Source organism: Lutra lutra, chromosome 14 (assembly GCF_902655055.1).
Source record: "Lutra lutra chromosome 14, mLutLut1.2, whole genome shotgun sequence".
NCBI lineage: Eukaryota > Metazoa > Chordata > Mammalia > Carnivora > Mustelidae > Lutra > Lutra lutra.
In genome coordinates this window covers 76,088,673-76,114,795 of record NC_062291.1, presented here as the reverse complement: position 1 = coordinate 76,114,795, position 26,123 = coordinate 76,088,673, and the positions used below count along the sequence as shown (strand labels likewise).

The window sequence follows — 26,123 nt, the reverse complement described above, 5'->3', positions numbered from 1 at the left end:
CTTTTTTTTTTAATGAGTTCCTGTCTTATTTATTTTAGAACTTTGTTTTACAGATAGAAATTATATATTTTGAGTTGTTGAAGACAAGCAAGTTAGAATCAGCACACTAAATACAGTTCTTGAGCATTTGTTTTTAAATACTGAAACACACTTGGCTTCTTTGAACATAACAGTGCAAATTTCAGTAATTGCTTATGGATTTAATGCATTTAAAGTGTGCTCACCTTAGAATTGTAATTACTACATGTATTTCTCTCCAGCAGTTTTGGCTTTACTAAATCTTGTCCCTGTTGGACCCCTTTTGTTAGTTTCTCACAAGAGAATAACTTCTGTTTCTTTTATATTTAGTCCTACTTCTGTGAACTCTACTTTTCCAGGCCCTGCTTCTGTGTTTAGAACCCTTCCTTTTGGACCACTGTGACCACATCACCTGCAGTTACTTTTTGCCATAACAATAAAGCTTTAACTTTTGAAATACATGTACTGTTTCTATATTTTAATCGGTGGTAGTAGTGGTACCTGTGGAGGGGGTATTCTAAATAGCAGTGGCAATAGAAAATAAAGCAACTAATTTGATTATGAAATGATTTTCTTTTGACACATTTAGCTAGTTTCTAAGAATATTGGGATGCAGACATTTGACATTTGTCTCCTCGAACTTGTATTTTAAGGATAAATTATTGCTCTTTGATTCAAGGTGTTAAATATATTCTAGTATTAATATATAACAACTGTAATATAAATATTAAAGTGTGATCTATAAATATGTATTATATTAAATATAATGTATCTTCTTACGTCAGGTAACAATGTTTTTTATGTATTTGTTTTAACCTTAGAAATCTTTTTGACAAAAGTGCTAATACCACTTAAATAGCAGTTACATGAATCAGCTCAGCCTAGAGTAAAGCTTAATTCAAGTTGCCAGTTTTTAAAAATTGTTTTAACAGACATGTATGTGGAGCCCTGCCGGGGCTTGGGGGTGGTGGCTTGAAGACAGAATTCATAGAGGACTGAAGTCCTAGTAACTACGCAAGCTAGGGATAGGAACGTGTAAGCAGTGACCCATATTCCAGGCAGAAGGAATTGTGTCAGAGAGAATTTACTGTAGAAAAGGTAAAGGAACACTTTGCTAGAAATTCAGAAATGCTTCTTCAAGGAAGAGGCCTTTGAGCTTGTTCTTGACCATCAAAGATGATTTTGTAAGTTGGAGAATGAGTGGATAGACAGTTATTTCAGTAAATAACCAGAAAGCTTGTTTAAAAAAATGGCAAGATGCATTTTGAAGGATTATTTTATAAATAATGACTAAGTACTCTTGTATCATTAGCTCTTCACTCACTGTTTGGTAATTCTACCATTTCTTTCTTCATTGGAGTCGTGGAGCTGTACTCCGTGCCTGGTAGGTTCCTGAGGAAGTGTGTTTGCTACTTTAGGCTACCAAGGAGCCAATTAGTGAATGCCCTGCAGTGGGCCTCTGCCTTGGGTATAATGACCTCTTTGTTAGGATCCTGGAGTGGGATTGGGGGTGTTCAGGTTCGTCACATATTTTGTTGACTAGAGGTCTACAGTATATTTTGTTTCATACAGATCTTTTCATTTTTAAAAAATTAAATGCCCCAAATAAATGAAAAATGAGAATCATACTGAACATAATTTAATACTTGATCCAGAAAATATATTTGATTACCTTCTTCCCCTCAAAGATGTTATAATACAATGTGAAAATATAAATATAGTAATAGTAGAATGTTCTAAAGGAAGTAAAGGATAGGTATTGAGTTCAAATTTTGGACTCAGGTCTGGATTTGAGTCTGAATAGCCAGCTGTATGACCTTATTTAACCTTTCTAAGCCTTGTTTTTTTTTGTTTTTGTTTTTTTTTTTCCAGCTGTAAAATGGGATAACAACCTTGGTGACCTTGGTAACCTTGATGTTCTAGGAGGGAGTAAATAGTGTCATGCACATAGAGCACTGAGGGTGGTTTGCCACAGGGTGAGCCTGGAAATGGTAGCTCTCACTCTGACCTTATTGCACCGTGTCTCCAGAATATGTAATAATTGCTTTAAATAAGCTAAATTATTTCCGAGTAATAATGTATTCTCAACTTGAAGTAGAATTTAGGAGCTCATGTTTCTCACTGACCGGTAGAGGACATATATATTTGGCAGAAAATAATAAACCTGGTACTTTTTCTAGTTTCTTTCAAGATGTATGCTCAGTAATAATCTTTGATAAACTAAACACATTGAGATTAAGTAAAATATTCCCTGTATTAAGTAGAAAATTTGTTTCATTGCTTTACGAGGGAAAGGTATTATAATCAATATTTCTGTAAAATCCTGTGTTAAATTCTTGCCTAGTGCTAATAAGGACAGTGCAGGGTAGACAGCTAAGTTTTGGCTTTTCCTTAAGTCATGATGAAACTTTTCTAAACTCACGTGGCTGAGCTTAGATTAAATTGTTTAAGAAGACAGTTCAAACTATCATCAATAAGAAGGATAAATGCTACTTATGGAAAACTCCTTAAGAACATTCCAGAGTCGTCTTTGGGAAAAGGGTCTCTGCCTTAGGAAATTCACACAGGCACCAGTGTATCCTTCTAACCAAGATTTGAAGGTAGGGTCTTTCTTTGTTAGGGAGAGTGCCTTCTTTTCTCTCAAGTTTTCACTAAGAATATAAGATCCTGTTTGAGGTAATTCTGAACTCAAGGTTCTTTAGTATGCCCGAAATAATATTCATTTCATTTTTAATATTCTGTCATTCCTGTTTTAAAAAATATTCCTCACTTAAGAGAAAATATACTTATAACCAGAATTTAAATGTAAGATATTTTTGTATTGCCATCAGTTTCTCTTATGGAATAATAGGGATGGGCAGGGTCTTAAAATGTCACCTTTTGTGCCTTTTACCTTTAGACTACAAGGAGGCAATATGTATTAGGGTAACATTCTAAAAAATGATATTAGTTTTAGAACTTGATGATAAGGTATGGACATTGCTCTCCTGTCTTGTATAAGAATTGTTAATAGAGATGCATCAGGCGATGTATCTGTCTTTAGATCACAGGCAGGTAGATACGAAATATGTAAATAATTGTCCTCATTGGTGATGATGTTAGTAAATGCTCAGGGAGCTACAAATGACAGGAGATTAAATGGGTGAGGTCAGGCAGTCTGGGCATCGCGGAAAAGGTAGAATTGCAGAGTTTCAAAAGATGGATCTATGAAGAGAGAGAGGAAAGTGCTTTTATGAATGGAGATTAAAATGAGATTAGGCAGTGCATTAGAAATGTGTGTTTTAAGTGGCTATCAGGGACCCAGCCTACCTGAAATTGTTAAGGTCGGAGGTAGCAGTGGAGACTGTACCTTGTTAAGGGGAATGTAGCATATCAGAATGAAGAATTTGCACCTAAGTCTATAGTAAGTGTAAAGATAGTTTGGCCTATGAGTGATGTGATGGAAAACCAATTTTGAGGACACCCAGAGAATAGTGATATGGGTAATACATATATAATATGGGCCCTGAATATGGAGAGACACTCAAGAAATCAAAGAAAGATGCCAGTGAGACCTTGTTTCTAAGTGTGATTTTTAGATTCAGAGTAAAAACTGTTTGCAGTGAAAAGTAATTTTATTTACATAGCTTGTAGGAACAGGACAATGGGGAAGTTATTGTGGCAGCAGAAATTTGCAGATGTGACAAGGTACACTCAAAAAAATCAGTGGGTGCCTGTGTTTAAAATGTTCTTAGTTTTTGTTTTTGTTTTTTTTTTTTTAAATAAAGAACCATTCAGAAAAAGCTGGCTGAGGCATATGGTATAATGTGTAATTTCCAATAAAATTATTAATATTCATCAACTTCTGGAGGCGTTAGAGAGTGTATTTTTATAGGAAACAATATATTCTTTTCCAGGAAAATTTTATAATTTCTTAGCTCCGTGAAACCGGCTCTTGATCACCAAGAATGGTTTTTAAGGCTGGGGTTCTCAGATGAGGGTGTTGAGTGGCCAGAAATCTCCCAGTCACCCCAGCAGCTCTGCCTCCAAGGAGTATGCATGGAGTCTGGGGTTCGTGTCACCTATCAGAGGGGCCCTGGTTGGTCTGGCTGCCGTGGGAGCCCCTCATTGAAGACTCAGCAGAGATGACAGGCTGGGGAAGAGGATGCTTTCCGGCCAGTGGCTTTGTTGCAGGCTGTTCTGGAACATCGGAGGCCTTCCTGGTGACAAGAGGACACTATGGCTTCATCTCCAGAACTTGGCTTTGCCCCAGGTTCCAGCTTGGAGTGCCTTGGTCCAGGATGTTGTGGGCTTTCCGGCCTTCTTCACCTTGGCCAAAGGGACCCAGGGCCAACTTGCCTTGCCCACCCCTCATGGAGGAGTTCCCTGTGCCCAGGTTGTCCTCAGCCCTCAGCTTTTTACAGGAAAGGGCTGATCAGGGTACTTGGGTTGGCCTTGATCACACAAGCCATAGGGCTTATGTTTGGAAACTTAGGAATTAAATTTAAAATAATTATTTCATTTCTTCACCAGGAGAAAATGGTAACTTAAACTGGATTGAATATGATACTCTTGATGAAATATGTCTTAACTTCATAGATCTCTTTAAGTCATCAAGTTTTAGGACTTCTTTAGTGACCTATTCATTACTCTTCATGATTGAAAAGCAGCTTGTTCTTAATTTGCTGTCCATGATCTCTCGTGTCACTGACCACAATTTTTAATTGTCTCGCCTATGAGATCTCATGAAAGACATCCTGTGAGAATATTAATAAGTAAATTACAGTTAATCCCCATAGACATTTATGTATTAGGTTTTGTTTTGCTGTTCAGGTATTCAGTGTGTGTGCCCAGTCCCAGGAGAGATAATGTAATATTTTAATCTATAATATCATTAATTTGATTTGTGCTAACTTTTTTTCTTTCCCTAAAAAGAAGGAAGAAGCAATATTGAATTGTACCTTGACTCTTAAGCCCTTTTGCATGTGTAATAAAACTGAAATATGTTATGGGTTGTGTTTGTTAGTGGGATCTCTCTTTGGACACCTTATTTTTTAGGGCTTTTAGAAAGAGGATCATTAAAGAACATTTCTTTAAACTCCTTTCCCATTGAGCTTTTGTGGAATAAATGTTTTCAGGATTTACTGGAAAAATCTCAAAATTCATCTGTATTGCGGTGAAATCCCTAAACTGATAGGCCTGGGTGGTAAAGTGCATGAACTGGCCAGTTGAACTGATTTTATTGTAGGTCACCAGTTTGAAACGTACTTCAATTCATATTAGCAGTTGTAAGTATCAGAATAATTCTTCCTATCTTAAAAAGAACTGAAAAACATTCCATTAATATACTGTCTGGTCTAGATATCGTCAATCTTTGTTACTCAGCGAAAACAATTTCCTCTGCTCTTTGAGAACGTGATATCTTGTTGTTAAAACTTATATTGACCTACCATCGATTTGCTCAGTCAACTATTAGCCCAGTTCTTAGAGATTTTTATTAAGCACTGGCTATTGACTCATTCAATATATATTTGTTAAGCATCTGCCATACTTAGGTCAGATGCCGGGACTGAAAAGATTAACGAAATATCATTTTTTTTTTCAAGTAATTTATAGCAGAAGGGGTGAGGAACCCAGGAACGAAGATAGAGGCACAAAAGGCAAACTTTAAATAAAATTTATTTTTAGAGCCATTTTACGTCATAGCAAATTGAGTAGAAAGTACAGAGAGTTCCTATAAGTGTCCCACCGCCAACACATGCATAGCCTCTGCCATTATCAACACTCCCACAAGGGTGGCACATTTGTAACAGTTGATGGACTTAAAATGACACATCATAATTATACAAAGTCCATGGTTTACATTATTCTGTGGGTTTGGACAAATGTATAATGACATGTGTCCACCTGTACAGTATCATACAGAGTATTTTTACTGCCCTCAAAGTCCCATGTGCACCTGTTGATCATTCCCTTCCCCCAGACCCTGAAAACCACTGATCTTTTTATTGTCTCCATAGTGTCTGCCTTTTCCAGAATGTCGTATAGTTGGGCTCATACAGTCTGTGTTATCAGATTGGCTTCTTTCACGTAGTAATATGTATCTGAAGTTCCTCCTTATCTTTATAGCTCATCTCCAGCACTGACTGACATTCCATTGTTGGTATGTACTCCAGTTTATCCGTTCACCTGCTGAAGAACGTCTTGGTTGCTTCCAAGTTTTGGCAGTTATGAATAAACCTCTGTGTAGGTTTTTGGGTGGACATAATTTTCAAAACCTTTGGGTAAATACTATGGAGTGCCGTTGTCATTGTGCATGGATTGTATTCTAAGAGTTTATGTTTAGTGGGGAGCGTGGGTGGCACAGTCAGTTAAGTGTCCAACTCTTGGTTTGGGCTCAGGTCATGATCTCGAGGTCGAGATTGAGCCCCACATCGGGCTTCTCACTCAGCACAGAGTCTGCTTAAGACTTTCTCTTTCTCCCTCTCCCTTTGCACACACACTCTCTTTCTCTCGAACAAATAAATAAATAAATCTTTAAAAAAAAAAAAAAAAGTAGGTTAGGTCTGTAAGAAACTGCAAACTACCTTCCAAAGTGGCCGTACCATTTCCCAGTTCCACCAGCAGTGAGCAAGAGCTCCACATCTTCATCGGCATTTGGTGTTGTCAGTGTTCCGGATTTTGGCCATTTTAATGGGTGTGGTAATGGTACCTTGTTATTATTTTAATATGCATTTCCCTGACGACATATGATGTGGGGCATCTCTTCCCATGTTTATTGTCATCTGTGTCACTTCCTTTGTGAAGTTGTCTGTTGAGATTTGGGGCCCATTTTTCCATGGGGTCGCTTGTTTTCTTATTGGTGAGTTTTAAGAGTTGTTTGTATATTTTGGATAACAGTCCATTATCAGATGGCTTTCGTAAACATTGTCTCCCAGTCTGTGGCTTGTATTTCATTCTCTTACTGCCTTTCACAGAGCAGAAATTTTTCATGAAATTCAGCTTATCAGTTTGTTCTCTCATGGATCATGCCTTTGGTTTTCTATCTACAAAGTTATAACCATCCCCAAGGTCATCTGGAGTTCCTCCTGTGTTATCTTCTAGGAGTTTCATGCTTTATGTTTTACACTTAAGCCTATAGTCAATCTTGAGTTAATTTTTTATGAAGGATAGAAGTAAGGTCTGTGTCTAGGTTTACTTACCTTACATTAGAAGAGCACTTTGTCATAAAAAAACATTTCATATTCATTTCTTTTAACATTCTTTCGATCCTAACTTTTTGAAATAGTGGCATCTCTTATTTCTTGATTAAAAATTTAAATTTTGGAGCAAGTAGGTTTTGTCTGGGTACTAGGTGATGAGCAGTAAGTTTGGAAAGAAAATTTGAGTCAAAGCCAATTGGTTTTGAAAGCCAGGCTAAGAAATTGGTTATTCAGGAGGAAGTTGAAGGCCAGGAATTTTTTGACAGATGAGTGCAAGGTTAGACTTGAGCTTCACAGTGTCCTGCCCAGCTCTGTTGCTTAGGCTGGATCGGACAAGGAAGGACTGGCAGAGACTGGTAAGAAGTAGTCTGGGCTGCGGGTGATGTGGTCTTGTGATCAGAAAGGTAGCAGTGACCCTGGGTAGCAAGGAAACGTGAGAGATCCATGTCCAGAAGCTGAATGGGGAGAATCTGGCAGCTTACTGATGAGACAAAAGCTTTCAACCTGAATGAAGGCAGGAGTCCAGTTCATCCCTGAAGGCTTTACCTTGGGCGACCAGGAGACTTGGTTATTCCAGAAATTGGAAAATCAGACCGAACTGATATCAAAGTCAAGGTGATGGTTAGTCTGGGACATGCTAACTTTGAGGTATAGGTAGGATATCCAGTCTGAGACTTTAAACAATTTGTAAAGGTGGTATTCAAAGGTATTCCACAACCGTAGTGGAAAACAGAAGATTGAGCAGTCACTGGTCCGTATCGCTTTGGCAGGGGAGGTGGGGGGAAGAATACGAAATGACCAAGGTTGAATACAAAGAGATCTGAAAGCAGAACCTTAAGAAATACCCAGTGTCTCTCTTGCAGGGGTGAGAAGACAAAGAGGACAAGGAAAAGGAGTAATTGGAAACGTAGGAGAAAATCTCAGCTACCAGATATCACAGAAGAGAGTCTCAAAAAGAGAGACAATCATTGGAATCAGATGCAGCTGAGAGATTAAAGAGAATGAGGCTGTTGCCTTTGATAAAAATAGTTGGTTGGTGACCTTTATAAAAGCAGCAGTGAGTGTTGGTGGTGGGGGATGTGTTGCAGATTACAGAAGGTGCGTGAGTAACAAAGTCAGCAGGGGTTACTCAGGAGGGATTAGAAATTGGCAAAATAAAAAATGGGGCAGCGTAGGAGGGGTAACAGGTTGTCAGTGTGCTCTTGGGGGAGAAGTGTGTAAACACAGTGGATGAGGGAACAATTGGGATGGTAGTGGGTCCACAAAAGAGGTCCCTCAGAGGGAGCAAGTGGCGGAATCAGAAGACGAAATGGATCAAATGCGATTTTGATTGAATGGACCTGACCATGATTAGCCATATTCCCACCTTGGTTACTTTTCCTTTGGAAATGTGTTTAGAGAAATTCAGTTTGGGGAAATGTGTTATAAATTGTACAGTAGTATATAAATATGAGGTGGTATTATTCCAATTCAAGTCACTTTAAGCAATTACGCCATTTCAAAACCGCAAGAGCAGTCTTTAAGTATGTAATTCGAAATTGAAAATAATTCTGAACATAAAGTGCTCTAGCTCTGTGAATATGGAACGTGTTGTTAAATGAAGCCTGGGAACTTTTTTGTGGCCGGCATGTAAATGTGAATTATCAGTTACAAAGTAGAAGACGGTGTGTATCCTGGGAAGAAAGAAAAGAGTGCTAAAATAAGCAGTTGGAGAGCAAAAGCCAGAAGTCAAAGGGGAAGGGAGGTGTAGATAATTCATACGAGTAATTGTGGGATATTGTTTTCCTTTGGTCCTCTCTTCTTTCTTTTCAGTAGATAAATAGGACAGACCCTTGGTCTTAACTGCTTTTTATTACGAAGTTAATAGCTTATGGTATTTATTGCATATTCCTGTATCAGTTACAGAGTCCCAGCCGGAACCAGATGACATACTCAAAATGGATAACTCAAGAACGTTTAGTAAGAGGCCATTTACAGAGGGGTGCCTGGGATTAAGGGAAGGAGGATGGAAGGTGTAGCCCCAGGAGCCAGCAGTGTCTAGAAGGGACTGCTGTGTTCGGTGCGAAGGGACCTAAGCTACTGCTTAAAACTGTAGCACAGTGGGGAGGGCCTGAGGCAGCAATGAGTGGGGGCTGGAGCGGGGGTGTTGGGGGTAATACATGCCCTGCCCCCTGCCGCCCATTGCCGTCCCCACTGTCTTGCAGGTGCCTCCCAGGGCCAGAGAGTAACTGGAAGCCCCTGGGGAAGGTGACCCAGAGGACTGCACTCTCCAGACATCATCCTCCTGGGGTATGGGCAGGGGCAGGGGCAGGGGACGGAGCAGCAAGGGCAAACGAGACGGCGGGCACGGTTCTTTCCAAACCTGTTGCTTTGCAGCCTGTGTTCTGCCTCTTTTAAGATCGTCTTGGACTTTTCTTAGTCACTTCTGATTGGGAGAAACCTCGGGAAATTATCCTGCATTCCCTGAAGCGAATCCTGTCTCTGAGCTCAGGGCAGGACTGAGGGTTTAGAACACGTGAGGGCAGGAAGCCCAGCCCCTGGCTAAGGAGCTTGGACTGTGGAATCCGGCTGCCTTTCTTGGCATCCCATCTCTGCCCCTTGATAACTGTGTTACCTTGAGTAAGCTTCTTAACTTCTCTGTGCCTCTTTCTGCTGCCAGAAATGGGAACAAAAACTGCATGTTACGAGGATTAAGTGAGTTAGCATGTGAGGTGCTCTGAAAGGGGTCTGTCAGCACAGTTACAGTCGGTAAAATACCAGTTGTCGCAAGGCTTACTGTCAGTCTTTGCCCCTGCTTCACTGTCACTGCGTTATTTTTCCTTTTCCTCTTTTCCGATTCTTTAAAAGTTTTCCGTTACGTTAGAGTTCTCTGCTCGCAACTACATTTATCACCAGAAGCAGCCCCGGGTCTCTAGTGTCCACTCTCACAGTTAAACAAGAGCAATAGGATAGTGTCCTTTGCAGATGATCTTAGAAGTTCTTCTGTATAGTTCAAAGTTATACTTCTTTCCCCTACACATAAGGAATTGAATTGTGTCTGAAAAGGTTACTTCTCTGCTACACTGCCCTTCCTTCTTCGCCCCTTCCAGCCAGGTGAGTCACCTCCGGGATTTTGCGAATAGCTTGAAATTCCCTTATTAAACACAAAATGGGCCAAGGTATACGCCAAAAAATGCATTTAGCTTTATAATTTCATCAGTAATGGGGCTTGGAAAGAGATATTATGGAAGATGTAATAATATTTGTTTTTAAATGCCTTCAGAAGAGCTTCAAGTGTGGTTAAGTGACTTCTCACTGAAAGATCGAAGGTCCAAGAGCCAGGAATTTGCACAGTTTACAATGTCTAATGCTAACAAATCGTTACTCAGCTTTGTTCTTCGGTGGGGCTTTTGGGTTTTTTTCTTGACAAGGACTTTATACGTTTCCACTCTCAATAGTCTCTACTCTTTCCTAGGTACTCTTGCTCTCAAAGAGTATATTTGGTAGAGAAAAGGAAGGACAAAGAAGAAAATGAATGCAGCCGCTGCCTTAGTGATTCGTGCAGTGGTTAGTTTTATCACTTTGTAAAGGTTGGTTGGCCTTTGTGGCCTCTCTCTGGAAGGCTGGTCCATAGCAGCTATTTTCGGGCAGTTTCAAGTTCTCACCAATTATTTCCTTACTCGGTATTTTAACTTCACCAGAAACCAATAAGTGACATTATAGAAGAGACACTAATGATTTCTTGAAATATATTTGAACCGTATTCATTTAAACTTGTAAAATGGAGTTTACTTGGGAAAGTCTTTAAAATTTGGGAAATAATCAGGAGGTAAAAAATAAACTTTGACATAAAAACTTGAGGATGTTCAGGTAAAACACCTTCTTAGCTTAAAATATTGTGGAAAATACAAATTTAAAATATTTTCATCAGCTTAAAATTTGCCTTAAAGTTCTTTGTCACCCCCAAACTCCTTCCAGTTTTGACTTGGAAAATTAATTTTCTTTAATCATGAAGTTGAAATTTGTGTAGACTTCTTCGGTAGGAGCACGTCTCTCTTCCACCTGATTAAAACGCCATTTCCCTTAGCCCGTCAGCAACTCATTGAGCAGTCAGACCGCCTTGTTCCGTACCTTGTCCGACAGGAGGACAGCCGTCCAAAGAGAAAGATAACGCAAATTGGTGCCACACTTCGATAAATAGAGACATTTTATTTTTCACCAAGCTAATTCAGTCCAGTTCAGTTAACTCTTTTTCCCCCCTTAAGGACAGATCAAAAAAGGCAGCCATGAATGACTGAGTGTGTCATGTGTTTGACACGTCAGTGTGTGAAAATAAAGCCGACCACAAGGGAGGGGCCGTGCCTTTGGATTGCAGACAATGCCCCAGGCGAGAGCCCTGTCCCTCAGCTCTGCTCCGCACGCTGCTGGCAGCCATGGGGGGGCTCCCCTTCCCGGAGGCGACCTTTGTGATTTCAGCATTTTTAAGAATCACAGACATTTTTCCAGCTGCCACTCACTCTCACTTTGGCTCCACAGGCCAAAGCTCCTGGGTATTACATAGTGATAGTTTTGTGATTCACGTAAAATCTGTGTCCTCCATGTCTGTTTTTGAAAAAACTCTTTATTACAATAAATACAATGACGGCAATTCCGTTTCTCAGTTCAGTGCTTTTGTCCTGAGACATAGGATGACATTTGTACAGTCATAATATTGCTCGTGATACTCATAAACTCATTGTTGTGGTCAACCGTAATGCTATGGGTTATGCTACCAGACACGAACTGTCTAAATAGCATTTATGAAAGATAGAAATTGTCAAAATCTTGCCTGCGTCTCTAAGGGATCAAGTCCGAGAGCCCCATTTTTTGCATCAAGAGCCCTCAGGGCTGCTTCTTCCGCACAGCCTTGTGTTCTGGTCTCTTCCATGTCCTACAATGGCCCTGCTGTCTCGCAGCCCCAGGCCACACATCCATCTTCAGAGCACGCACACTTGCTCTCTCTCTCTCTCTCTGCCAAACCTATGTAATTTTAAATTCTTCTTTTTCCTTGACTTTGGCCTTTCTTTGACTTGGCCCTCCAAGACTAACCTGACGTTGACTGCCTTGGACTGCAAATCAGGGAGGACGGGGACCCCATGTGTTAGCAGCCGCTCCCGCAGCTCTCCAGGCCTGTGTGTGCCCTATGATCATGGCTTTTGGATTTTATTTTTGTTAATTTCTTTTAAGCCACTCTTTGGTCAGGCTCTTGAGGGTTTTGCTGGCCCACTGATGCTAGTCTGGAACCATCCAGAACACCATAAAGACTGTGGATGAGAAGGTGGATCAGATGCAATAACCTGTCGCTGGGGTGTTCATTTGTGGGTAACTAAAATATGTTTCAATCTTCTCCACCGTGTCACCCAGCTCTACTGAAGTACTCAAAATTTTTTTTTAAAAGATTTTATTTGTTTATTTGACAGAGATCACAAGTAGGCAGAGAGGCAGGCAGAGAGAGAGAGAGAGAGAGAGAGAGAGAGAGAGAGAAAGCAGGCTCCCTGCTGAGCAGAGAGCCCGATGTGGGGCTCGATCCCAGGACCTTGGGATCATGACCTGAGCCGAAGGCAGAGGCTTTAACCCTCTGAGCCACCCAGGCGCCCCTGAAGTACTCAAATTTATCCACAGGAGTTCTGCTAGAAAAGGTCAGTCAATTGGGGAAGCTCATACTAGGAATCTTAGTCACACAAATGAAATGTTGGACGTATGAGGCCTTCTCTCATGCCAGAAACACAAGTGTGCCCCCATGGGTTTTAGCTTGGGACATGTGCCTGTAGGAATAGAGTTTGTCCAGATGTTACAGCCAGTGTTCAGACTTTCCGTGTGTACCACCAGAAGTCGTAGGAGGGAATTTCTTCAGAGGATCCCAATTATTTGGCTGATAAAACACAGATAATGAAAAAAATGTCTATTTTACAGTTAAGTATTTTTGGAGGTTGGAGGGGGATAAAAAGGTTCCTAGGACAGTAAGGCTTTGTAGAGGCTCTAATGTCCAGTACTCTTAAGTGCTGCGTAAAAGTTAAACTTGAATAGCAATGATGAAATGTTGACTCATCAGATGGCTTTGAAGTTGAGCCTCTTTTTGGTTGCAGTCCCTTCCTAATGGACACGTTTCAAAGAAGAAAGTGATTACGGCATTCAGCTGTGATGTTCTCTTACTCTCCACCTGGAAGAAATCCGTCTTGTTTTGGTCCATTTGGGTATTGAAATTTTGAAGACCACTCACTTAGAAATCGCATTAATGACAGAAATAGTTCATACAACTCTGAACTCATTCTCCTTGATAGGATAATGTTTAAAAGTTAATATTTCTAATGCCTATATAATTTTTTTTAAAAGATGGCTTTAACTCTGGCATTCTACAGTCTTTCCGACTAAAATTTATTGAATTCTCCACAGTTTATATCAGAAGGGCCTCAGGTGAGTGTGTGTGTATAAAGTGAATAGTAAGTGATAAAATCACTCAAGTTTAAAGATTTTTAGAAACTATACAGTTAGAGGTACAGTTCTTCGGTTCTGATAATAACTGAAGGGTTTTCCTTTAAGGTTTAAAATTGTAGGTGCTTTACAATGTTGAGTAAATATTGTTTTTCTCCTGCATCCTGGGTTAAGTTTCATTCATCCACGTCATTGAGGATGTTGCAGTGTTGGTTAGAAAGGTTCTGTTTTATGTTTCCTCAACCACGTGGACTGTGCAATACACTTTTAACATTTGTGTTTGTCTTTTGTTCCTTAGTTTTCATATGAATCCGACAAGTAATGAGGAGCTCAGGAAAATCCCGGTAAGTTATAGAGGGGTTAGTGTATTACGGGAAAAGAAGCCACAAGCCTGCCTTCTGTCTGGTACACATTTTTAAAAAGACCTTCATCCCGAAGCCCCCAGTTACCTTTGGATTATAGTTTAATGTGGCGATCTGGAGAGAAGGAAGAAAAGCAAAATTCCAGCTTTGTCTTTAATATATGATTAGGGTGTGACTTTATGATCTGTAGAAATTCAAGCAAATATGATCGTTCTCACTGAAGCCAATTTAGAATCCACATATTTTGTTTACAGATTGTTTTAAAATGGATGTGAAAGCTGTATGTCAAGGTCAACATTATAGTTAGGAAATAAGAGCACATGGAGAAAATGAACAAGTTTTGTTGTTGTTGTGGCAAAAATCAAAGAAAGAATAAAACTGCCTTATTAACAATAAGGAAAGCATCCTGGCAAGGGGTCTAGTTAACTGGGAGAGGCTTTGAAGGGACCTTTAGGACACCTACTTTCTTAGTCCAAACAAAACCAAAATATATTAACAGGCTTGGAAGCGACCAGCCGGATTAACTCACAGATTTTGCAAGGACCGTTCAGATATCTTAACTTCATTTTGTTATTATTTGAAGTCCAGATTTGACTCTCTGTTCCAAGTTCCGCTGCATCTTCAGTCAATTAATTCTAAATGCACCAGACCTAGAGAGTAAGTTACTTTACAAAAATATGGGCGCATGTTCTTGGTAGAAAACTGAATTCTCACTGAATAACAGAAATAGAGTCTTTATTCCAAAAGGCTGGTGGTTGCTGTTTGAACCATCTGTCCTTAATGTGTGTGATCCAGATGTATAATAAGAATTTTTTAAAGCAGTAACATATCACAATTTTCTGTGATGTGATATGCCTAGAAGACAATGTGGCGTGGTGTATAAACCATTCTAAATGTAGTCATTTGTACTTAGAATTGTAGAAAACATTGTAGAAGCCGAGGATTTTGTACTGCGTTTTTGCTGTTTTATGTAAATGATTTATAAGTTTTGATGTTTCATAAATACTCAAGTCTTTAGAATATGGCAGTCTGGTGAGAAATGTCAGAATATATGAAGCCAGCCTTTGATCAGATAGTAAAATGAATTCTATCAGGCAGTTACTTAATCTCAAACAAAATGCAACATCAAAAAATCGATCGAATGTGCAGCTATTGTTTATTAAGTAACCTTAATTACAATTTCTCTGTGCTTGTAAATGTACTTTTCCCAATCTTGTAATTTATTGCTGTAAAAGCATCCTTAGAATTCTTTAAAGAAATAAAATGTGAAAATTGTTTTAGTTAAAGGATTTAAAGGTGATAAAAGAATCCTTGATGTGTGATTATTTTTCTCCAGAATACTTACTATTCTAAATGACAGTGAAAGGATTACTAGGTGTTGTTAATTTACTGCAGGATACAATTAAGAGGAGACAGCTCATCCTTCTAGCGAGCGTTCTTGAGGGAAAGTATTTGAACGATTTTTGTGTTGAAGATTATAAGATGTTTGAAGTAATTTACATTAAGTTCTCCAATAATAGCCATCCACCAAGTTATTTTTTCCCCCTTCTGGACGTAGTATTTTGTAATTAAGTTTGTATGTCTTCCATGCTGTTGCCAACACCTGTCTGTGAAAGCGCAGTGTTTAAACAGGACCAGTAGCCAGTTGAAAGGGCAGTGCGAGCTCTTTAAGGCCTAATTAAGAACTGAAAGGGAGATGAAGGCAGTAGGACAAAAGATGTGAAAGTAGCTGAGATGATATTCCCAGAGCAAAGTTCCTCATTAGAACAATAATGAGATGATCAGAGAATGCCAAGCCTTCCTCTTATCTCTCTCTCTCTCCTCGAGCTGCCTTGGATGTCAGTTAGTGCCCCACCAATATTTGGTTACCAGGACAACCTTTCTTTAAATCTCCAGTTATTTTGAGTCCTGATAATTTGCTTTTGTTGAAATTTAAATATTGCAAAAAATATACATTTCCTAGTTTAAAAGGCGAGGCTCTCTGTGAAGTAAAAATAGATCACTAGGAATTCTCCAAAGTCTTTTGTACAAGTCTGCTATTTAAAATTCCGATTGGGAAACTTCATGTAATAATTCTGCTGATCTCTCACCCACTCCCTATTTGCTGATATCTGCATATGGAAATTTTGAACAGAGGTTGGGTGGGAATGACAAAAGGATTGGTTGTGAAAGGGGAAGAGAAAAGACAAATTTACATTAAATTGCAATATAAGAAGACATCTTAAGAACACATGTGCTATCTGTGTGGAGCTGCGGGAGTAAATATTAAGTAGTCCGGAGTCCCACTGTGGGTTACGCGAGTCTCTACCAGTTCAGATGTTTCTCAATTTTAGAAGTTTTTCCAAGGACAGTATTAGACTATCTTTTGGAAAGACAACCAATTTTTGTATTTGCCTGAGAGTTTTCCTTTTCAAGCAAAAGAATTTTTGTGACCAGAAAATTATTTAATATCCTATTATATTGATTAATATTAATCCTTATTATTTTGGGGGGAACTATGTCAACAACAAAAGGAGACACAGATCTATACATATGTATTGAGTATATCAGTCAGTTTGAGAATCTTATGTCTGAAATTAGAAGGGTTAAATGCTTTTCAAATATGGGATAAAACCTGGAACTAAGCACAAAACTGTTTTTAATTATTTTATATTCTTTTCCAGAATATAGTTTATAGTACATGTGTTTCTAAGATGTTTTCCTGCCTAGAAACTTGATGCAGAAATTTAGGGGAAAATTATCATATAAAAGGATAAATGGAAAATATATTGAAAAGGTCAGAAATGTATTTCCAGGAAATCTGTCTGTACATAAGTATTAGATGGTGATGGTGGCAGGGGGATAAGCCAAATAATGGCTTTTCTACCCTAGATTATGACTTTAAAGCATTGAACAGTATCTTGGGATGATGATTAATTATTTTGAGAGATTAAATTGTTAGATTGATTCATATCATGGCATTAATGTAAAACTATCTATGTCAGAATAAGAATTTTTCAACATGTCTTTCATCATTGTCTTTAGAGAAATGTTTAAAAAAAACTTTTAATCACATTATCTGGTAGGCTGATGTGGTTAAATATAACAATATAAATGATTTTCTAACTGAATATCATCACTTAATTAGTTTGGAGAAATGAGTTCATATATGTATAATTTGATTAAGATTAGAGAGATGCTGTTATTTTGTTAAACCAAGAAAATATATCAAACAGTCAGCTAGTCAGTAATGAAACCCATTTAGTTGATTTCATTAACCCATGCAATTCGCACAAGAATGTCTATTTTTCGGTATATGTTTTATTAGATAAATGAAATCACGTTAGTTGGATGTTATTACTTTTCTAAAATGCAGTTCATAAAACAAATTACTTTATAGACTAGGAAATTTTAGAGTTGAAAGGAACCATGGAGAACATCTCATTTATCAGATAAGGGAAGTGAGGCCTAGGCCGGTATCGCTCTCAAATCTAGGCAGAATTACTTGGGTTACAGTAAGAAAGTTAGCTTATTTTTAATAAATTTAAAAATTATGCTTACCTCAATACTGTGTCTTACGTTTTCTATAGAAATCTGCTTAATATAGTAAATGTTTAGTAAGAGTGTCGTTAGGAAATTGTAAGGTTGATATCTCTAAACTGCTCATGACCAATTTAAAAAATTAGTAAATACATGAGAGAGAGAGAGAGTGTGTGTGTGTGTGTGTGTGTGTGTGTCGTGTGTGTCGTGTGTATACTCTTATTACAAAAGATTGAGAGAAGAAAAGTAAACCAACACTTGTCTCCAGAGTTGTGGTAAAGCAATATTTTTAAATGTCTTTTAGGGACAAAGGTAATATATAGCTGCTAAAGTTTTATCTGTCCCCAGTTTCTTATGCTAAAGTAAGTTTTAAATACAGTCTTACAGAATTGAAGCTCACTCTCCATTGGCATCCCCTCTGTTCATTCTGTTAATCTAGTGGAGGCTCTTATTCACTTGTCTTGAACATTTCAGCAGCTTTACAATGAATCTCAGCCCCTCCAAATGCTCCTCCCCACTGCTGCCATTTTAATTTTCCTAGAACTTCACTTCAGTCGTATCCTGCCCCTGTCTAGAAACCTTCAGTGGCTTCCCGTTTTCCCTTGCAAGAATCCAGCATCCTTGACAGTCTGTCGGAAACTCCCATCTCAGCCTCTCCATGCCCTGCCCTGAACCTTGTTTTCTGGCGCCTGTCCTCCCCTGATCACCTGTTGTCCAGCCCCCTGTGCCTTCAACCTGGTTTCCTCCTTTAAACAAGCAGAGCCCACTGCTTGCCTGTTACCATTTCTGCTTGGCCGAGTCTCTGAAGGCCTGGCGTGAGCCCTCTCTTCTCTATAAAACGCGACAGATTCCATGAGGTTGGAGCGGTTTTCGATCCTGAATTTTTCCTGTTTTGCTTGAGAAGGGAGTGACTCTGGGAACAGAAGCATCCAACTGCCACCTGCTCTTCAGGTGTTTCTCTGGATGGCACAGTCGGGGAGTCTGGAGTGGGAGAGGCTAAAAGTTACACTTTCGCTTTCCTAATGAGCGCGAGGCATACATCAAATTTAAGTAGATCCTGAAAAGGAGTAAAGACAAATTTAATCTAATGAAATAAAAAAAGGGAAAAAGGCCTTTTCGCATTTACCTTCCAGTCGCTGTTCTCCATCCTCCGCAGAATAGATTAGAAACAGGTAGTCCTCAAGAACAAGGCCTGTTTCCTCAGTGTTAGTTTATTTTCCTTAAAGCTGAATGGAAATGTTTTGAAAGAAAGTGATAAAAACCATTTCTAAGCTGTTGAGTTTTAAGGCTAGAACTATGTATAAAAAGGCATAAAGGTTGCTGCTTTATATTTGGGTGTTTATATGACGAGAAATCTAAATCCTAGACACTGTAGATGATATTCCAGTGCTATTTTGATGAAATTTCCGACAAATAATTTTCTTTTACTATTTGAGTGCCTTGTAGTAAAAATGAATTAAATTGGTGTCTTTTTCTGTTTGTTTATATTATTTAAAATTATATTCTATAAAAGGAATACCGATAGAATAAGGTTAGCAAAATAAGTAAGTAAGTGAAAGGCAGGGACGCAGATACACTGATCTTCAGTGTTCCTTTACATGATTGTAGCTGAATTCTGAGTTTCCCAATAACCAAGGCAAAAAGGGAAATAAGTTATGTGGGGATGAGCACTAGGAGGAGGAAATAGACTGGTTCCTCAGGGGGAAAAAGCTCCGTTTGCCTCTAAATTAAAACAGAAGTTACCCCCATGGGGCTTCTCCCAAGGCTGCTCATTGATTTAATGCTGGAGGCCTTGAACAGTTCATAGCAAAGCAGAGAAGCACATACTGCGGCTGCCTGAAGCCCCCTTCAATAAAAAGCCGAAGTCGTAACATTAAACCACGGTTTGTTGGAAGCGATTCCAAGAGGACGAAGCCATTGTCCAAAGGAATAGTTTCCAGTAGCTTCTTAAGAGTTTTTCCAAGTAGGGGCGCCCGGGTGGCTCAGTGGGTTAAAGCCTCTGCCTTCGGCTCAGGTCATGGTCTCAGGGTCCTGGGATGGAGCCCCACATCGAGCCCCGCATCGGGCTCTCTGCTCAGCGGGGAGCCTGCTTCCCTTCCTCTCTCTGCCTGCCTCTCTGCCTACTTGTGATTTCTCTCTCTGTCAAATAAATCTTAAAAAAAAAAGAAAAAAAAGTTTTTCCAAGTAAACTCTTAGAGATCTTTAGTTTTAATTTATTTTAGTTATATCTGGTATAGAACATTTTATCTCTTAATCCTAAATTATATGGTCAATTCCGTATATTAGGACATTGTCCACAGTGTTTTAAAAAAACGATTCTAGCAGGATTTAGAATTACAGTCAATGGTTTGGTGCATCTGCCCTAGTTCTTGCCTCAGGACTCAGTAGCTGCAGTATGAACGGTCACATTGGTTCTAACCACGGACACAGAAAAAACTTGGTCAGGGTTTGAAAAATCAAAAGTTGTTCAAAATAATTCTGAATTTGTCCCCCATGTTCTGTCTCCTAAAGTGACCCATCTTTTCTGTTCCAGGACAGCAACCCTTTTGATGCCACTGCAGGGTATCGTGGTCTGACCTACGAGGAGGTCCTCCAGGAGCTAGTGAAGCACAAAGAGCTCCTTCGGAGGAAAGACACCCACATCCGGGAACTCGAGGACTACATCGACAACCTCCTCGTGAGGGTCATGGAGGAGACACCCAGTATCCTCAGAGTGCCGTACGAACCGTCCCGGAAAGCTGGCAAATTTGCCAACAGTTAATCAGCCAGGAGTACTGCGTTTGTGATTGGGGCAAAAAGGAAAGAAGAAAGAGAAAAAGAAGAAAATCTTGGTACTGCAAGAAACTACATTATCAGGCTTCATTAGATACTCTACTCCGTTGCGAAAAATTACTTTACCTGTAAATATTAGCAGGGACCATCAAGAGTGACCTTTGAAGTGAGCTAAATAATTTAAACATTTAAAGTGAAAATGGGCCAGATTCTCAATGAATAAGCAGTTCCTTAGGATTTTTCATTGAGGTGCTGGCACCGGCCTCCTAACCTGACGTAGGCCTAGGGATCACATCAGAAGTATGCGACTTCTTATTCCTCAGGACTAGAGCTCATAAAGCAGAATCGATGCTGGGGCTGGTTTCTTAGAAGTCAATTTGTAGACTGACTTAGCTGCAGGAATACTGCTCATTATAAACACTAAAAAAAGTTCACATTTTATATGCATATATATGTACATGAATAATATGTTCATATATCTTTGTATATAAAATACATGCATATACCTCACATATACATGTGTTTTTAGAACATTTAAAAACAGCTGATTGCCTCTAAAATTAGGATACCAGTTTCTTAATTTGGAAATCCGTGTGTGCTCTACCGATGCAAAAACAAATCATCATTGCTACTAGTATAGTTTGTTGTAGGGAAGCTGCTTCAGATCACTCTTGACTTTGCAAATCTTGGTTTCACAGTGAGAGCCGCTCCTATATATTATTCCAGCATCAGATGTTTGCTCTTTTTCTAAAAAGAATGATTCCAAGTTTTTTTGTCTTTTCTTTTTAAGCATGACATATTTAAGGAAAATTTACTAGCATCACAATAGTACAAATTTCTTGAGTTAATCTTTTAACATTTGCATTTCGTTCAAGTAGAAGGGGAGCTAATGTAGTCTGTTCTGTTGAGATTCCGAATGCCTTTAAATCACTAGCAAAGACATTATTAGGAAGTTAGATCTGAAAAGAATTCTGAGGGGGGATAAAAGTAGGTGATCGTCTGATGCCTGATAACCCAGAGCAATGGGCAAATTCTAGGAATAAAGAATTCGGTGTGGTTTCAAGTTACGTAAATAATAGAACAGATGGTTGCATTTGGGTCTTGAACCAAAATAAGAGTCACTAAAGGAGGAGTGAGTGCCACTAGCATGGCACTGTACACACTGTACACACTGTTCTACATGGACCCTTAAGAATTGGTTTATTGCAAAATTCTATGTCAGCTCTTTTAAATCTCCCCCAAAATATCGATTACTTCCGTGAATTATCTTCATAGATTTGTACAAAATAAGCCTGAAATGTAAAGTGGAAAACAATGGTATGAAAATATTACTAGTCATCTGCTTGTTTTTTCCCTTAAAAATCTGAAGTACGTTTACTATGAAACACTGAATCTGTGTTTCTGGTTTTAAAAGAAAAAACTTCACCTATATGTGGAGACCTGTATTCTCCAGGCTTTTAATGAACTGCACTGTTGTCGAATACTTCTCTCCACAAAGATTTTGTTGAAAATTCGGTACAAAGCAGATAGAATAGTTTTGCTCATTTTAATATTCTGAGTCAGATATCTTGGCCAAGTATATATTCGTGAGCTAAAATTGCTCATTTGTATTTTCCGAGTTTCCTTAGTTTTCCTATGGGAACATATGTTTTGAAATTCTAGGAAGTTTTCCTAAACACAAAAAAATTAAATAATTTTTTTAAATGGAGAAATGGAGAAGGAAAAGTAGCTTTTACCAACTTTTTTTTTTTCCACTTCTGAATTTCTGTACTAAACCTCAAAATCTGGTTTAGAATTCTATTTTCTCCTTGAGGTCTTAGTACTTATTATTTTTTAACACAGTGCCATTTTAGTTAGCGTTTTATTCAATATTACGAAATTTTTAGCATTTTTTTCTGTTAGTATAACTGAACCTCTTCTTATACTTTTTAAAATACTAAAATCCATGTGTTTTCAGTATTACGCCAGATTATCTGCAGATATTTTAATATGCTTTGGCCAAATTTATTCTTTATAAAATGAACCAAGATGCCAGTTTTGTATTGGGGATCTGTTTTATGTAAATAGAATTCGTTAAAAAGTATTGTTCAAATACTACTATTCTTTTTATGAGGAAGTTCATATCTAAGGAGAGGTTCTCTGCCAGGTTGGAACTGTTTAGGATTAAATTTACCAGACGTGAATGATCTGGTTATAGCCGAATCAATGTTTTTATCTTTCAACCCGAAACAAGAATTGTGCTGAAGACGAATCCGCACTTGTCACTGCCTGAAAATGTGCTGTCCCAATGTTTATGAACTTCCGCTCGTGACCTGGAGTCAGACTTATTATGTGTTTTCATAATTTGGTCAATATGAAACACTAAAAAAGTAAAAATGAATTCCCAAGCAAACGTGTCAGTGTTTCCTGTGTTTGGGCAGAAGAGCAAACAGAGTAGTTTTAGTTTCTAGTATTGTGGAGAAAAAAGGCCAAGAAGTTCACCTTCAGTTAATTTCTCCAAAATGTAACTTTTAAGTATTCTAATGGTATATTTTGTTAGTAGTTTACACATAGAAATAAAAGATACGCACTCGTTAAATAATGCACAGCACAGTAGACTTACAGACAGATTCTGCTTTTAGGCGTAAACAATGCATGCTAAAGAATATTCCCACCATAAGAGAATTTTTTTTAAATCACAGAACCGATATTTGTCCTAAACCTATCTTGAGCTAACATATTTCTGTTACTGACTAAAGTATTTCTGCTGTTATTTTCAAAGCAGTATTGTTTTCCAACCGATTCCCCTTCCAGTTCTAAAATTTGGCTTTGATAGTATTGAACCTCCTGTCTTACCACTTAGGCTTCAAACTGCATTTACCGAATCCCAGGGTTATAGCTTAGAATTGTACATAAAGTGACGTGTCACCCATTCATGAAAAACGTTCAAGTATTGCTTTTTGCTGCTACATTGTGCATAGAACCTCGTTTTGCTACCCACCCCCCACCATGAACGTAGTAGTATCCATAGATTATGCATAACTACATCTATGGCTTTTGGCAGTAAATGAAGATTTTGTTGTAATTTTCCAGCTGTGAAAATGTTGCCTTGTATTTAAAAGGATTTCATGAATGGAAACCTAAGTAAAACTCAGCTCATTAGTGACAGACTTGCTTTCCTCACATCCTTCCTTCACCTACTTCTCCATCCTCGCATCCCCCTCCGCCCCCCTCCTTCCACCCCCATAAGGGTGCTTATTCTTTAGCAAGGAGAATCTTAAAAAACTGCTGTCTTTAATGTATCTAGTAATTGTTACACTAGAGCTTTTATTTTCCCCTGTAGCTTTTTAGGAGAAGCAGCCTACTTTGGATTTGTAATTCAAGCTGAAACTTTTTGATGTCCATGTACTCATATGTCTTATAGATATGGTGGGTGTCTGTGTGTCTGTGTGTGTGTGTGTGTGTGTGTGTAAGTGAAGTATAAAGCATGTTCATTCACTCGATCTCTTTGAAGTAAGAGGTAAAGGACCACAGTGCCGCTGGTTCACAGAGATGTAAGGGTCTGTCAGCACACATCGAAAGCCCCCATTTTCACAGATTTATAACTTTAATAATCCAGATGCAATCACTGGAAGTATTTAATATGCAATAGGTAGCACCTTAACTAATTAATCTGCATATGAAGGGTTTTCTGATGTATTTAATAAGAAGTGTAGAAGCTTTCAAGCATTAAACTAGAGTTGACGTTTTATTTCATTTATTTTCTGTGTCGAAAATTTCCACTCTTACAGTGGAATTGAGGTCTGTAAAAAACGATACGTTGGACCTATTAATCTTTGAAGCTTCCAGGCAGTTTGTATTTTGAGGTACAAAAAAAAAATGCTGCAGATCTAGAAATGTATATATTTAGCAGGTACTTGAAAGACACAAGCATTATTTATAACTGAGGAGTATTACATCCTATTAAGTAAAATGCTCTGGTAACTTGTATACATTTTTACAGGTACAAACCCAAAAGTCTGTAAGCATTGCATAATGTGACAGTTGTATAATTTATGTAATCTGATGCATGAATCAGAATTTTTATATAATATATAATTATCAATTTATTATAGTTGATTAAAGTGTTTAATCTTAATTCAGTTGTTGTACGTTCTTAACGCAGAGAAGACTGTACGATGCACACATTCGTACATGAGTCCTGCTTGTCTTTGAACAATACTTAGGTTGCCTCTTGGTTGGTTTATCACAGCAAACGTATTGTGAGACCTACAAACTCAATTCACGGTGAAAGTAGTTCTGAAAAGTCAGAGTGGTTTCCAAGCACCCGAGACTGGACATTCTTTGACAGGTGTGGATGCCCTCCTTCAGAGGGCTGGAGCTCGTGGTTTGGGTAGAAAATGACCTTTGAGTATTTCGATGGAGGCTAAGGCTGAGCCCGAGTGCTTCCTATTTATGCACTATTTCCTTTATTCCTCGCAGCAACCCTGTAAGCTAAGGACCATTTAGGGGTTCAGAGGAAATGTAAGACAACGAATGAAAAATCTATTGGTGAAACTCAAGAATTAAGTTGACAAACCCACAGCATTTCTCACCACTTCTCATTGTCCATTTTAGTCAGAAGTGACTCGTCGAACACCCCACCCACCCTCCCAGCTCAGCAGTCCAGGCAGGGGTGCACCTGTCTGTCCCATGTTGGCTGCGGGAGGCAGGCATGGAAGGGACCAGGAGCACAGCAGCATGGCTGTGCATGGACGGCAGTGTCTCAGGCCGTAGTGTTACCGCAGACTGGGAGACGCGATCCGGATGCAATAGATTTTTGGACACAAATCATACACATTTGGAGCAAGGGCTTTCTCAGCGGGCCAGAAAGTCTTCCTGTTTTGAACTGCTATCCGTTTTGGGGGGCCCATTTAACACATCCCTGTACTTACCCCAGTTTATCGTTAGATTGTTCCCCTTTCTGCCTCTCCCCAGGTTTGTAATTCCTTAGTCTACTGAGACAAAGATATTTTGGGTAATTTGAGAATAGGGACATATTAAAGTGGCCATTTACAACAAGGATTTGTTGTAACGCGATGCCTATCTCAGAAATGTCAGTTTTTCAAGGTAATAGCCTTGTGACCTGGATGCCTAGCATTCTGCATTTTTTTCCCCAAATAATTTTACATGGTAACACAAATGTCATGCTTTCACATTTTTACTTAGAAGCAACTTTTTTTCTTTAAGATTTTATTTATTTATTTATTTATTTATTTATTTTGACAGAAATCACAAGTAGAGAAGCAGGCAGAGAGAGAAGAGGAAGCAGGCTCCCTTCTGAGCAAGGAGCCCAATTCGGGGCTCGATCCCAGGACCCTGGGATCATGACCTGAGCCAAAGGCAGAGGCTTCAACCCACTGAGCCACCCAGGCGCCCCTAGAAGCAACATTTTTAGAAACATTCATAATTACATGAACTAGAAAGTCTTGATTCTATTATTTTACTCTTCACACCCTAAAATTCGTTTGACGTTCCACGGTTTCATCATTGTGTAGGCATACCCAAAAGCCAGAATTGATGCTGGGAAACAGAATCACATTTCTCTATCAGAGGTTTTCAGGGATAATGTGTTGTGGCCAAATGGGAGCTGTGGTCCAGTTTGTTACTAACATTAATACCAAAGTTTGCAAACGAGTTTTTTTTTCTAACGAATTAGAACAGAATCAAGATTATACCATTAGAGCATTACTTGCATTCTGTTAGTCTCTGGCAAGGGACAGGGAGTGCAGGAGACCAAGTCTACAGGTCCTTTGCAGTTCCCAGCCAACCTTCTTATTTGTGCAACAGCCTTAGTGCAGGG

General features: G+C 38.8%; 1 protein-coding gene across 2 annotated transcripts in view; it reads left to right on the top strand.

Annotated features, from left to right (window-relative positions):
* The window catches only part of RAB11FIP2 (RAB11 family interacting protein 2), a 41,844-nt gene extending 17,425 nt beyond the window's left edge, over window positions 1-24,419 (top strand). The window contains exons 4-6 of one of the 2 annotated variants that reach the window (XR_007122650.1): window positions 13,551-13,631; window positions 13,948-13,993; window positions 20,064-20,153. Coding sequence is in view for 1 of the 2 variants with exons in the window: in XM_047702097.1 (XP_047558053.1) it covers window positions 13,948-13,993; window positions 20,064-20,291 (274 nt within the window). In the remaining variant the exon portion in view is untranslated. Of the gene's footprint in view, window positions 1-13,550; window positions 13,632-13,947; window positions 13,994-20,063 lie in introns of both variants that reach the window. The other variant, XM_047702097.1, reaches the window with a different exon arrangement.
* Window positions 24,420-26,123: the final 1,704 nt, after the last annotated feature.